At 37.9% G+C, this 13,389-nt stretch overlaps 2 protein-coding genes across 2 annotated transcripts; both read left to right on the forward strand.

Annotated features, from left to right (window-relative positions):
- The first annotated feature begins 2,455 nt into the window (after nucleotides 1-2,455).
- On the forward strand, nucleotides 2,456-10,860 carry LOC121266379 (receptor-like protein 4). Its single transcript, XM_041170192.1, has 9 exons — nucleotides 2,456-2,683; nucleotides 4,349-5,401; nucleotides 6,909-7,056; nucleotides 7,931-8,002; nucleotides 8,336-8,407; nucleotides 9,403-9,474; nucleotides 9,552-9,629; nucleotides 9,808-9,989; nucleotides 10,426-10,860. Exons 1-9 carry the CDS (start codon nucleotides 2,596-2,598, stop codon nucleotides 10,545-10,547), a joined length of 1,887 nt encoding a protein of 628 aa, XP_041026126.1. The 5' UTR covers nucleotides 2,456-2,595; the 3' UTR covers nucleotides 10,548-10,860.
- A 1,287-nt stretch (nucleotides 10,861-12,147) lies between these two features.
- Nucleotides 12,148-12,994, forward strand: LOC121266380 (ethylene-responsive transcription factor 12). The gene has a single exon (XM_041170193.1). The coding sequence runs from the start codon at nucleotides 12,251-12,253 to the stop codon at nucleotides 12,737-12,739; it is 489 nt and encodes a 162-aa protein (XP_041026127.1). The 5' UTR covers nucleotides 12,148-12,250; the 3' UTR covers nucleotides 12,740-12,994.
- Nucleotides 12,995-13,389: the final 395 nt, after the last annotated feature.

Here is a 13,389-nt window from a genome sequence, read left to right on the forward strand (position 1 = left end):
AAAAATTAGAGAGCCCTTTCGTTAAATTATATGACTTAGCCAATTTGGGCCACTGTTTTGGTTAAATAGAAACAGTCTTTAGGCTTTCTTGGGCATCCAGTTTGTAGAAGCCCATTTTTCGAAGTTTAGATGGGCTCAATCATTAGAGATACTTAAGACTTAAGAGAGGTTGGGCTAAAGCTACACCATATTTCCCGTGTAAAATGCTTGATTTCTATTTTTCTGGGCCTATAAAATTGTATGACTTTGATTCGAGCATACGAGATTCTGAAAAAAACAATGGGGTCGCATGCATGATTGGCTGCAGTTACATCACATGAAAATACTATACAACGAAAGAGAATATCATGCAAGAATCTAATAATCTAGAGCCCAACATCCACAATGCTCCACCGAAAACAAATTTAATAAAACCATATATAAAATCGTTGAGCCCAGAATCATGTCTGAACAAAAACAAGTTAAAACAATTTATAACTGTCCATTAGCTACGTTTATTGTAAAGGGATCTTAACTGTAATCGTTTGGAATTAGCAAATGCAGGAATGAAAGTATCCATCCATCTAGCTTTTGAAGAACGGAATAAATTATCGGATGCAAGTTAAATCAATTAATTATTTTATTTAGGTTGGTTCAAATAGCTAGCAGCCGGACTTGTTAGTTGCTGCTACTGGGCATCCTTCGTATAATAAATATAACATTATATGGTCTTGAAAAACAGTCCTTTTGGTCCCAAATTATCAGTTTGGTGCACGCATCATATCTGTTGCATGTATATTTCAAAAACATCTTTGCTTAGCTTGAATTTAAAGCCATATTTGATTGAGTCGCCTTCAACCCCGGAAAGCTGCTCCAATTAATGGGAGTGAGCACATGTTGCTTGCTTTGGCTGAGCAGCTTTCACCCTTTAAAGTCTCCGCCAAGGTATTGGGTGTGCCTGTGCTATAGCTAGGACCCCGAATGACGCGGCACCAGCTCACCATGACGATCCTTGAAGCTGGCGTTTAAAGGCTGTGTTAAGTTGTAAGATTCAGTTGAATTTTGAGTTCAGTCTAATTTTAAGTTAAGTCTAACATCCAAATATCAAACTCTCAAATTATTAAACTTATCTCAATTTAAAACTTTTTTACAGATGAGATTCGTAATTTTTTTCAACTTAACACATCTTTATACGTGTGACACATAATCTTTTTTAACTTTTTATAAAAAGTATTAAACTCATCTAAATATTCAAACATATTTTAAATTCAGTTTAAATGAGCTCCACATAACTTTATTTACTATTCAACTTATTACTATTTAAAAAGAATTGAATTTAGTTTAACATTTAAACGCAGTCTAAAATTCAAAATTATAAATTACGTGAACGTACTTCGTCTGACAGGGAAACGTCCCCAAATTCCCAATACGATTATGAAGAACTAAATTTGCCTTATTATCGTTGTGTGTAAAGTCTTATATATTCTTCTAAAAAAAATGCGCATAAAACCAAATATCTTTTCCATATATAACAGTGCGCAGCGCACCAAGCTGATATATTTCAAACCACCAATCCACATGTCTAGTCGAATAGACCTACTACAACAAAAAGAGGTTTTTTTTTTTACGGACAATGATTGACTTTATGTAAAGTTTGAACAACGTTTCAACGTCTATCTTTTCAAGATGAGTTTCCTAGGTCCTAGTTAATATTGTTGAGCAATAAATATAGCCATGTTTTGCTCTTTTCGGAAAATAAAATCTATGACAAATGGTCTTTTATGAACCAAATCTTACTTCAGCAACAGTGCAACACAGTGCCCACTTTCGAGGCATGCTGCTTCGCCGCAGGTTGCTGTCCGATGATTGCGCACCAATCCAAGCGTAAAAAAAGAAAAAAAAGTCAAAAGTTCCTCAAAGTCCCCTCTTCCGAATTCTAAAGACTCTCCTCGACCGTCAGATTTACTATCGATCCAATATTCTAATCCAATCCACAATCCTAAAGGTCATTTACGTAATTTCAAACCATTAATTTGATTCTTCCTCATGAAGCTCTCACGTCACATAGCTCATTAAGTTCTTGTAATGAGACGATTGGAAATAGATATGTAGTAAATGCCGCTCCCTTCAAAAAAACAGGCCCAGGAGGTCACTGTATGTAGCTTACATCATGACCGTCCAATTTTGGGCCCGCAATTAACAACTAACAATTATGGTGCGAATGTGCGTCCCAATGCTTATTAAATGCTGACGTGCACCGTCCGATTAGAATAATACATCAGACTTGATGAACCTCACCGGTACCATTGATGATGATCCTCCCCACTCCCCACTCGGGTCAACTAAATTGAGAAGAATATTGTAGGTTAAAAAAAGAAAAAATAAAAGAAAAAAAAGAAAAATAATACCACGTCAAGTGTGTAGACAGTGTAGATATAATGAATCTCATTTATATAATCTCCAACTGTATATTATCATCGTTATATTGCTCACACGTCCGAGCACTTTTTTCTCTCTCTCTCAAAAGGAAGGAAGCTGCAAAGGGGGGAGAGAGACTATGAGAATGAGGCTGTAGTGGTGGTAGCGAGAGAGAGAGAGAGAGAGAGAGAGAAGGCAATGCATTTCGTAGTTACGATGCTCAGATTTCGCCTGCTATGCCTGCTCGTTTTCTGCTCAGCTTTCTCTTCTTCTTCAGCTGGACGTCGTGAGTTTCCACTTTCCACTACTCTCTATCTCGCTCTGTTATTTACTATAGTCGAAATTTTGAGTTCTGGAACGCTATAAAGCACTTGAATTAGGGCTTCGAAAGTGAATTTTTATTGCATTTTGATCTATTTAATGATAGTTGCATTTTTAGTTTTGAGGAAGAACCAATGCTCCTAAATAGCTTTTTGGCTGTTTTGGAGTATTGCTCGGGATAGATCTTCATTGTTCTGCGTTTAGTTGTCTTCATATGGTATCTAATTGAAATGAAGTAATCAGGGAACAGAATTGAATATCAGTATCCAATTTCTTCTCGAATACTATTAATTCTTTTTTCGATTGAAAAACAATCAGTTTGAAACCGTTTGGTTGTCAGTGAAGATTTTCGTAAAGAAAAGGAATATAGACGAAGGGATCTTCGCTATTTTAGATATCACAAGCAAGAAATCACTAAGCTGCTCCTGAGTTGAATTTCCAAATCTGGAAATGAAAAAGTAACTGCAAACAATTCGATTTTCTTTTTGTTTATTCTTCTTCTTCTTCTCATTTAACTTATGGTTAATGAAGAGTTACTACAGTGCCTATATTTGTGATAAGTAATAATATAATATACCTTCATTAATGGCCCGAAAGTTGCAATCCAAGTACAAGGGATGTAACATGAAACACTCTTATTTAGAAAGAGAACAATATACAAGTAAATTGTGAAAGTTAAGCCCATTAAAATCTGTAAAAGCTTTCCAACGGAAAAGAGTGTTGAAAAAAGTTTTGAGCTTCTCCCACGTTTGTTTACAGTCCTCAAAATTTTATGTTCATTTCCCTCCAAATACACCATTAAGCTAGGCAAGTATGAACCATTTTTCAACTACTATTTGTGGGCTGCTACCTATCCCTCTCTGGGAATTAAACAGGTCCGTTATTCTTCTGAGCATGACCCAAGCCAAGCCAACCCGTCTGAAAAGATTACTCCAAAGCACATTAGCAATCTTGCAATAGAGTAAAAGATGATCCATGGACTCCCCACTTCTCTTACACATGCAACACCAATCATGCACCACAATGTGTCGTTTCCTTAGGTTATCTGCAGTAAGAATCTTTCCTAGAGAGGCTGTCCAAGCAAAAAAACGCAGCTCTCAAAGGACCTTAGTCCTCCAAATACTCCTCCAAGGAAACAAATTGTCATTATGGGTAAAGACTCCATAGAAAAAACAAACACTAAACACCTCTCTCTTGGCTGGGGCCCAATGAAGGTTGACTACACCCCTCCTCATTTGGCAGTGCGCTTATAATATGTATATGCATGAATATAGTGTTGTAGATTCTATAGCTATAAGCTATCATCACTTGCTTATTGGTACTTTGATATTTATTAAAAATTCATTGAATCAAGTGATTACCAAGGTGATGATGAGTTAAAGGGATGTATAGATTGAACCATCTTGGACATTTTAGTAAATCAGAATGTCTGCTGCATGTTAAATATGGAAGTGGGTCATCTTTATGCAATTATTACTAATTTCTTGGTGAAATTGAGTATATATGAACCTCCCTGACTAGAAATGTATGCTTAAAATTTAGATAATCATTCTTTTGCTTAGCTACTTCTCCTTGTCACTTGATTTTAACTGTCGTGTTTGAATTTGTGGAATCTTTTCTCTCACTACAGCACCATTTGCTATGCGCATAAGCTGTGGAGCTCGTCAAAATGTCCATACACCACCAACAAATACGCTTTGGTATAAGGATTTTGCATATACAGGAGGGATACCTACTAATGCAACACGTACAAGCTTCATCTCTCCTCCTCTTCAAACACTTCGCTACTTTCCCCTATCTGGAGGTCCAGAACATTGCTACAGCATTAATGGAGTGCCAAAAGGACACTATTCTGTCCGGATGTTCTTTGGATTGGTTAAGCTGCCTAATTTTGATAATGAACCTCTATTTGATGTTTCTATCGAGGGCACCCAGATATTTTCTTTGCAGTCTGGCTGGAGCACCCAGGATGACCAAGCATTTGCTGAAGCCCTTGTGTTTCTTATGAATAACACGGCATCTCTCTGCTTTCATAGTACTGGTCATGGAGATCCAGCAATCCTTTCCATTGAAATTCTTCAAGTTGACGGTAAGGCATACTATTCCAGTCAACAGTGGGGTCAAGGAACAATTTTTAGAACAGCCACAAGACTGAGTTGTGGTACTGGGAAGTCAAAGTTCGATGTAGATTATAGTGGTGATCACTGGGGTGGGGATAGATTTTGGAAAGCCATATCAACTTTTGGTCAGAGTTCTGATCGGCCTAGATCTACTGAAAATAGCATTGAGCAGGCTTCAAAGTCACCAAACTTTTATCCTGAAGCTCTTTATCAGTCAGCTCTTGTTAGTACTGATGATCAGCCTGATTTAACAAATATTATTGATGTGGAGCCCAATGGAAACTACTCAATTTGGTTACACTTCGCAGAAATTGATTCTTCAGTAACCGATGTAGGGCAAAGGGTATTTGACGTTTTGATTAATGGTGATGTTGCATTTGAAAATGTAGACATTATCAAAATGAGTGGGGGTCGTTATACTGCTCTTGTTCTTAACACGACTGTTGCTATTAATGGAAGAACTTTGACAATAACCTTACATCCTATAAAAGGTCATGCGATTATTAATGCCATTGAGGTCTTTGAGGTTATTATAGAGGAGTCCAAAACTTTACCAGAGGAAGGTATGCATGCTATATTCTTTCTGTTACTATCGTATGTTTAGTTTCCTTCAAATTTCCCAATCTAGAACTAGGATGCGGCCAGCTAAATACATTTGGATGCATGCATAGATAAACGTACTTGCATGCTCTATTGATGTATGTATGACTTCAATATGATATATTGTATTATGTTGGTATGTTATTGTTGAATGCTAGCTCGACTTCAGAAAAATATTCATGCCTTCAGTTAAACTGTTGAAATCTTTCATAAGTTTGATATTTTTGCTGCACCCAATGACCAAGTCTCTCGTAAATCTCATAATTTGGTGACTTCACATCTGCTGCTTGATGTATGGTGTACTATCCATGGGACTTATACTTACGTAGCATGTTAGATCACCGTCTGTTTTTTAAAAACAGACGAGTAGTTTTGCTGCATTGTCCATAACCAAAGTTGAGTTCCTCTAACTGAAATCACCATCAATTGAAATATGTCTTTCAGCCTACAAGGCTGGAGAATATGTATGCTGCCAAACCAAGTCAAAGTTTTCAGTCAGTCCACAACTTCAAAATATCTTGCTTCCCTGGGTGATTGCGGAAATCTCTCTTGATGTAAGCTTAAAAGATACATTTGGAAAAGAAATGTTTATGCCTTTGAAAGCCACCGAAACTGTGGAAAACTACCACAGGTTAAATCCTTTAATGAATAACATATACCACAATACCTTGCCAGAAAACTTATTTATGGACCAAACAAATTCCATCAAAGTCTCTCCTATCTCTAAAAGATTCAGTAACTCATGTTGATGTTATGCCGGAATGACAGAGAAAGTAAGAGAAACATTTTATGGCTTCTAACTGGTCATGGTCCTTGTTGTCAGTATCAGTAATTTTCAATCCATGAAACAAAACTTTAGCCCTTTAGATCTTGCCGATAATGCTGTTTATCATTTGACCAGTAATAATAAGCCGGGATGACAAATGACATTTCAGAACCATGCACGCTTTGGCAAGATGGTCCTTGTTATGTGGCTTCAGTCCATGAAACAGTTTTTTGGTCCGTTGAGGTTGTCTTAATAATCCTGATCACCGCTTGTTATAATAGTAATTCATTCCCTAATGACATCCAATGCTAGACTGCTAAAGGGAAATTAGTGAATGAAGTTAAAAATTCAAATGCAATTATTTTTAGCCTCTGCTCTCTTTTCTTTTTATAATCATTCGGCTTTACATGTTTCCCATTTAGTACTTGTTTCAATTTCAGTTTTACAGCAAAACTCTTAATTAAACTTCAACAAAATGTAAGTAATGTTCTTATAAAAAAAAATGTTAGTAATCTTGTAAATTATTATTTAGCTCAACTAATTTGGTAGAATAAAAGTCTTGAACTTTTATGTGAGAAATAAAATTGTAGAAGGGGCTAAAATTTGAACAGGGAAAAAAATTCTCTTTATGGATAAATTTTGTGGTTTCTTTGGAAGTTGGAATCTGTAGAGGATGTCACTAATTTATCCTTGTCCCATTCCAGTTACGGCTCTGCGAACATTGAAGAAAGCATTGGGGCTACCTATTCGGCTTGGATGGAATGGCGATCCATGTGTTCCCCAACAACATCCGTGGAGTGGGGCAGATTGCCAATTTGACAGTACTAATGGGAAATGGGTCATCGATGGACTGTACGTTCTTGATCTTTAGCTCATATTTACCATGTTTGGTGCATTGAACTGCCTGAGAAAACTACCTGTTTACAACTTTTAAGATTCTATACAGCAACTGAACCAACTCTTTTTGTCCCCTTCAACACTAAGCTTTAAGTCTGCACCATTGCCAGTTCCTTCCATTCCATTGTTGAAACACTGTCATCTATAAAACTAAGAGCATTCTTGCTCCTGCTACTGGTTGTATGTTCCTTTAAATTGGGATTAGGCACCAATCAAAAGCTTTTATGCTAGTCCCAAATTATTAACCATGTTTCTGGTTTCTCTGACCAAACTATTGACATTAACCATATGGAGTTCAAGTCAAATGTCCAATCAACTGATATGACCTGGATAACATAGGGCTCGACACCATTGAATAGGACCTTATTTCTATGATTCCATATGTTCAGGTGAAACAAAAATCATGACCTTTGCATGAAATGTCTATTTTTGTTTTTAATTATCAACTATTGGAAGAAGTCATTTGATCCATATTTTACTGAGTATATCTCTTGTTCTCTCATGGAAATAGCATGTGTTTCAAAAGTAACTGAACTGTACTCTTTGTGTAGATTTTGGTATTGAGTCATATGTTGATTTTTACCTTTAATGCACTGGACCACTTACATTGCTTCCATGATTATTAAGCTGGATTTTGGCACTATCTTTTCGGTATTTGGCTTCATTTTCCAAGCAAGAAAGTAGAAAGTTTAATTTCCATTTGAAGAATAAATTCACTAGAAATATGGACTGATTAAGAATCATGCCTTTTCACTCGTGCACATATGCATTCTGCAAGTATATTACAGCCTCGTGTTAATTAACTAGAGCTTTACCTTTGCCTGATCAGTGGACTTGACAACCAAGGTCTGAGGGGTTTCTTGCCTGATGAAATATCCAGTCTGCGTCATCTACAGAGCGTGTAAGTTTCTGAAAGTTGGCCTCCCTCAATTCCAATGATAAATTGGGCCCACAAAGCTTCTTTTGTTTATCATTTTCAAATGGTTCAAATTTGTAATCTTAATATTTACCACTGATAAGATGCAATGTGCAAAGAAAATTCATGATCACATAACAATTTGAAATGCTGTGATAAGAATGGCATATATTTGTGAAACGGTCCTTGTTATAACCACTCAGATTGTTAGTCCAACATTTCTGTTTCGTAAACCTTACAATGGCACAAGTAGTGAGCCACACTTATTAGCTTTGTTTTATGTTACCTCTTATATTCGTTTGCTTTGTGTGTGTGCAGAAACTTGAGTGGAAACAACGTTCATGGTATCATTCCATCCTCACTTGGAACAATATCTAGCTTAGAAATATTGTGAGTTCATTGCTTCTCTCTTGTCAAATGTTTCTTACTGTTTTAGGGCCCGTTTGGGAATATAACTGTTCTCAGGTCTTCTTCATATATTTCCTTTCCAAACATCACTCAAACACAAAACATTTTTTAATTTCAAGTCTTCAACTTTTTCATCTAATCATTACAACTTTTCCAAACTCTTAAACAAAACACAAAACCCTATACAACTTTCCAAAAAAAATAAAATTAAAAATTTATATTCAAACAATGTTTTAACCTTATAAATATTTTATTCAACTTTTTCTCTATCCTTTCTCAAAATCCAATAAAATATCTTAACTCAAACTATTTCATTACTATTTACAAACCATTTCTTTACATATATTTTAAAATATTCTTAATATTCAAACGAGCCCTTAGTTTCTACAGGATAAAGACAACTCTTTGTAAATGATATCATTTGCTGTGCAAAGAGCTGCTATGTTGTTGACATCTGGAAACCATGATATACAGTGATTTGGCAGTCTTGAGATGATATCTTGTCGCTTTTCTCACTGGCGTGAAGCTAGTCAAACCAATTCCATCGATTTTGCTTTTGGATCATTCTAGTCACTTACTGTTTTGTGCTGCAATGGATTTGCATAACTCTAAGGGATGCTTGGAATGAGATGAAATGAGAAATTTATGAATAATAGTGAAATAATTTGAGTTATAATATTTTATGAAGTTTTGAAAAATGAGAGAAAAAGTTGAATACAAATATTATAAAGTTAAATATTGTTAAAATATAATTTTTATTTTAGAATTTGAAAAAGTTAAATTGTTTTTTGTGTTCTGTTTGAAAGTTTAGAAAAGTTGTAATGATTAGGTAATGATTAGATAAAAAAGTTAAATATTTGAAATTGAAAAGTATTTAGATTTGAGTATGTTTGGGAAGGAAATGAGATGAGATGAGACTATCCATCTTCCAAACAACCCCTAAATACAACGTCTGAATGCATATGCTTCCATGGCAGGGATCTGTCCTACAACTTTTTTAATGGATCAATTTCTGAAACCCTTGGACAGTTGACATCATTGCGGATACTGTAAGATCCTTGAAGCATCTCGTTAACCCATGAACTTATTCACGAGAGAAACTCTTATTTCAGTGATGATGGTGCAGGAATCTTAATGGCAACTCTTTGTCTGGAAGAGTCCCAGCTGCACTAGGAGGAAGGCTTTTACATAGAGCTAGCTTCAAGTATGTTCCAACTATTTTTAGTCTTTTAAGGTTTTTGGGGCTTTTAGAAATACTTACCATAACATGTAGACACGGAATTTTCTTGTGTTCAAGATTGTGAAAACGTATTGTCGGTTACATTTTGGGTAGTGGTATTGTTACAAGGTCTGCTACAACTACTTACTGTAGAGATTTGCAGTTTTACCGATAATGCAGGGCTTTGTGGCATACCTGGACTGCCTACTTGTGGACCCCACCTTTCTGTAGGTGCTAAGGTTGGCATTGCTTTGGGTGCATTGTTGTCATTGCTACTCATTGTTATCTGTTCAGTGTGTTGGTGGAAAAGGCGGCAAAATATCCTCCGAGCACGACAGCTTGCGGGTAAGGACATTCATTTCGAAGTTGAGATGAGATTTTTGGCAAAATGCTTTTCAGAAACATATATACACACACAATCTTGGTAATGCATTTTGTGTACAAAAAATTCATAAAAAGTATGGAAGCGCTGTTGGCATGCCATGTTTACCATGGAACATAGACTGCCAACGTTGATGCATTTGTATAATTTGCAAGGCCTTTTGGTTTGTATAATGTTTCATGTCATTAACGAATTCATATTAAATGGTCAAATTAACAAAAATGAGAAGAATTGAACATTGAAAATTAAAACACCCTTAGAATCCCCCTGTTCTATTTGTGCCCAGTTTGAGATGGAAAATAACATCTGTCAAGCCTTGCGTTGCCTATACAAGCATGCTTTTGTTGGTACTTTGCGTTCCTTCAAATTCATATTGTGCCTACTTTCATTTTTGTACAGCACGAGATGCTCCCTACGCAAAGGCAAGGACCCATTTAGCACGCGATATCCAGATGACAAGGCACAACAACCATGGCCATTCTCGGACTGCTGCTGAAACCGGGCCTATTTTGCTATCATGATTAGACACCCATCACCTTGGGTATGCTCCTATTTTGTGAACGGACACTTCATTTTGCTTCAGAAGTCGAGGGACCGGTTCGTTGATTCGGCCTTGCAGATCATCTTGTTCAGCTCATGATACTGTCTGTTTGTGCTTTCAAATTCTTGATAGCTAATACCACATCCAGATCTTACCTGTGTGGCACCAAAATCTCTAATATAAAAATTCTTGTATATTGCTCCCATTCTTTTTTCTTTTCTTTTCGTTCCAATTTGTTAAAGAAACGTTGTGACAAATAGAGAATAGACACGTGTAGAAATTGACAATGCTTACAAGTGTTAGCCTTTTTTTTTTTTTTTTTTTTTTTTGAATTATTACGTCTTTGGGGGTACTCTGCCGCTGTAAACTTTTATTTTATCATTCGTCGTTCTGTAATCACTCTCACCATTTGTCCTACGAAGAACGTCGGGAGAGATTACTGTGAAGCATATCATCCTTACTGCTGCTCTTCCACAAATTGGCCATATGAAAGTAATATAAATAAACAATAAAAATATTGGGAAATGTTCATTGCTTTATTTATTTTTTATTTTTTGATAGCAAAAGAGAAAAAAACGGAAAGCCTAATTCGAAGGGAGTCAATACTTTTAAAGACAAACAAATGAGAAGAGAAAAACAAAAAAATACCCAAAGAGGAAAAAGTTGAAATATTACCATTTAGGAGCACACGTGCCCCAGAAATAGTACTTTAAAGGGAACCAAAAAAGATAGAAAAAATAATTTCTCTCTTTTTCTAATATTCTTAAAAAGAGAAAAAAAAAATTAAAAAAAAAAAGCATTCACGTGAACATTGGGTGTGGCAGCTGCAGTAGAGTCTTCAGTCATTCACCTACATCACCGTACGACCTTCACATTTTACCTTTCGGTCCCAAAATCCACCCATTTGGATTGGACCACCTCCATCACCTCGACACCACCCCACCCCACCCCACAAAAAAGCCGAGTCAAACACGCCAACCATAACTCAGCTCCCTCCCAACTCGGCCTGTCCCCTGCAACTCAGACACCATCTATGTACCTTCCACGTGGGGGCTCTCTGACAACTCCCCCATCACAACCATTACAACTCCTATCCTCCATTCACTATTCGACACGCCACCCCTCAAAAAAATCTGATCGAATATCATTATCGTGTATTCTTCAACGAATCAAACAAAATAATTAAAATAAATAAATAACAAAAGGCAGGCGCCGTACAATATGGGTAGGGCTTACGTCAAACGCTCTCACATATGTATGTTTTGACAGCTCCACACCTTACCATCCTAGCGCACACGTCTTATCAGGCGGCGGCTCTGTGCTTTTTCTGGGTCCCACTTCCTTTCCCAGCCTCTATCTCCATCCTTTCTCTCCCTGATTCTCACGAGTACGTTCTCCCACAATCTCAGCCGTCAGTCAGTGACCATCCAACGGTCTGGATAACTGGTCGATTATCAGTGCTAGGAACATAGGAAGTGGGCCGATTTAAATTCGTTTATACAAGCGAGAGGTCATGCCGTCCATCCGACGATTACGGGTGACTTAGTGGGTCCCCTCACCTTTTATACACACACCTCTGCTCCCCACTCCTTCTCTCTCTCTCTCTCTCCTCGTTCGCTCTCCTAGGGCTCTTGCTTTCTCGTGTGCGTGTGCAAGGTGCGAAACTTTTCTCCGTTTCCTCTCATGGCTTCCGCTCGAGAGGGACACTATCGGGGGGTACGAAAGAGGCCATGGGGTCGCTACGCCGCTGAGATACGTGATCCCTGGAAGAAGACTAGGGTTTGGTTGGGTACATTTGACACTCCGGAAGAAGCTGCGCTCGCCTATGACGGCGCCGCTCGCAACCTCCGCGGAGCCAAGGCGAAGACCAACTTTCCAGCTCCGGTCACCGCCGGTCTCCCCCTAGACCTCAACCTCCCCTCAACCGGCCACTGGAACTCCCACTCCGGCCGTCTCGTACTCGGTGAGTTCTTACAGACCGGCGTTCTAAAAGACATGAGCTGTGGCTCCCAGTCCGAGTCTTTGTCATCGCCGCCTAAGCGAGAAGCTCCGGTCGCTGTCTCTTCTGGTGTGTCCCAGGTGCAGGGGAGCCCTGCCACGGCGTCATTTATGGGGCTCGTGCGCCGCGGGCTACCTGTTGATCTGAACGAGCCTCCTCCGTTGTGGCTTTGAATGTGTATGCATGAGAGCTGTCTACCCTTTTTTTAGGGGATCGTTTTGCGTCCTGATCACTTAGAAATCTCCCTGTTTTATTCCTTCTGTTTTCCCATTCTATGGCCTAGTGCCTAGCTAGTTTCCTTTTTTTCTCTGTTTTGAGACTAATCGGGAGGGAGTAACCGGGAAAAAATCATTAAGAAATGAAAACCATATGTAAATACTAGTATGTTTTTGGTTTTTGTTTCCATGAAACAAGACAGTTCCAGTTTATAATGGTTTCAATTTATCCACATCTTCTTCTCGCTACAAAGTTGGAGCTTTTACGCTGAATATCATCGGCGAAATGTTTGTCGGTCTTATGACCGTTGATACGATCGTTTTGTCCCAAATCATGATGATACACACAACAATGGATTCTTTGTTTCTGGCGTTCCTAACTAGAAGAAACTAGTAGCAGCAGCAGTCCTTTTGCCCACGCTCAAAGCATGCATATGATAGCGTTCCCCGTAACACAGAGATCCGGTTCCCATAATTTTTAACAGCATCGGATAAATTCAATGAATCTAGGACCCCCACCCGCTCTTCATTGGGCGCGTGTGGTTCTAGAATTTCAATGACGTAATTGTCCCTGAGAAGGGTTGAAACATGTTAAGAGACGAACTCGA

Source organism: Juglans microcarpa x Juglans regia, chromosome 5D, assembly GCF_004785595.1.
Source record: "Juglans microcarpa x Juglans regia isolate MS1-56 chromosome 5D, Jm3101_v1.0, whole genome shotgun sequence".
Lineage (NCBI taxonomy): Eukaryota > Viridiplantae > Streptophyta > Magnoliopsida > Fagales > Juglandaceae > Juglans > Juglans microcarpa x Juglans regia.

Excerpts from the sequence above, each read along its gene's own strand:
- LOC121266380 (XM_041170193.1), top strand. The coding sequence starts at position 12,251 with ATGGCTTCCGCTCGAGAGGGACACTATCGGGGGGTACGAAAGAGGCCA.
- LOC121266379 (XM_041170192.1), top strand. The coding sequence starts at position 2,596 with ATGCATTTCGTAGTTACGATGCTCAGATTTCGCCTGCTATGCCTGCTC. Across the intron at positions 8,408-9,402 it reads ATATCTAGCTTAGAAATATT|GGATCTGTCCTACAACTTTT; the intron begins GTGAGTTCATTG and ends CTTCCATGGCAG. Across the intron at positions 9,990-10,425 it reads CCGAGCACGACAGCTTGCGG|CACGAGATGCTCCCTACGCA; the intron begins GTAAGGACATTC and ends ATTTTTGTACAG.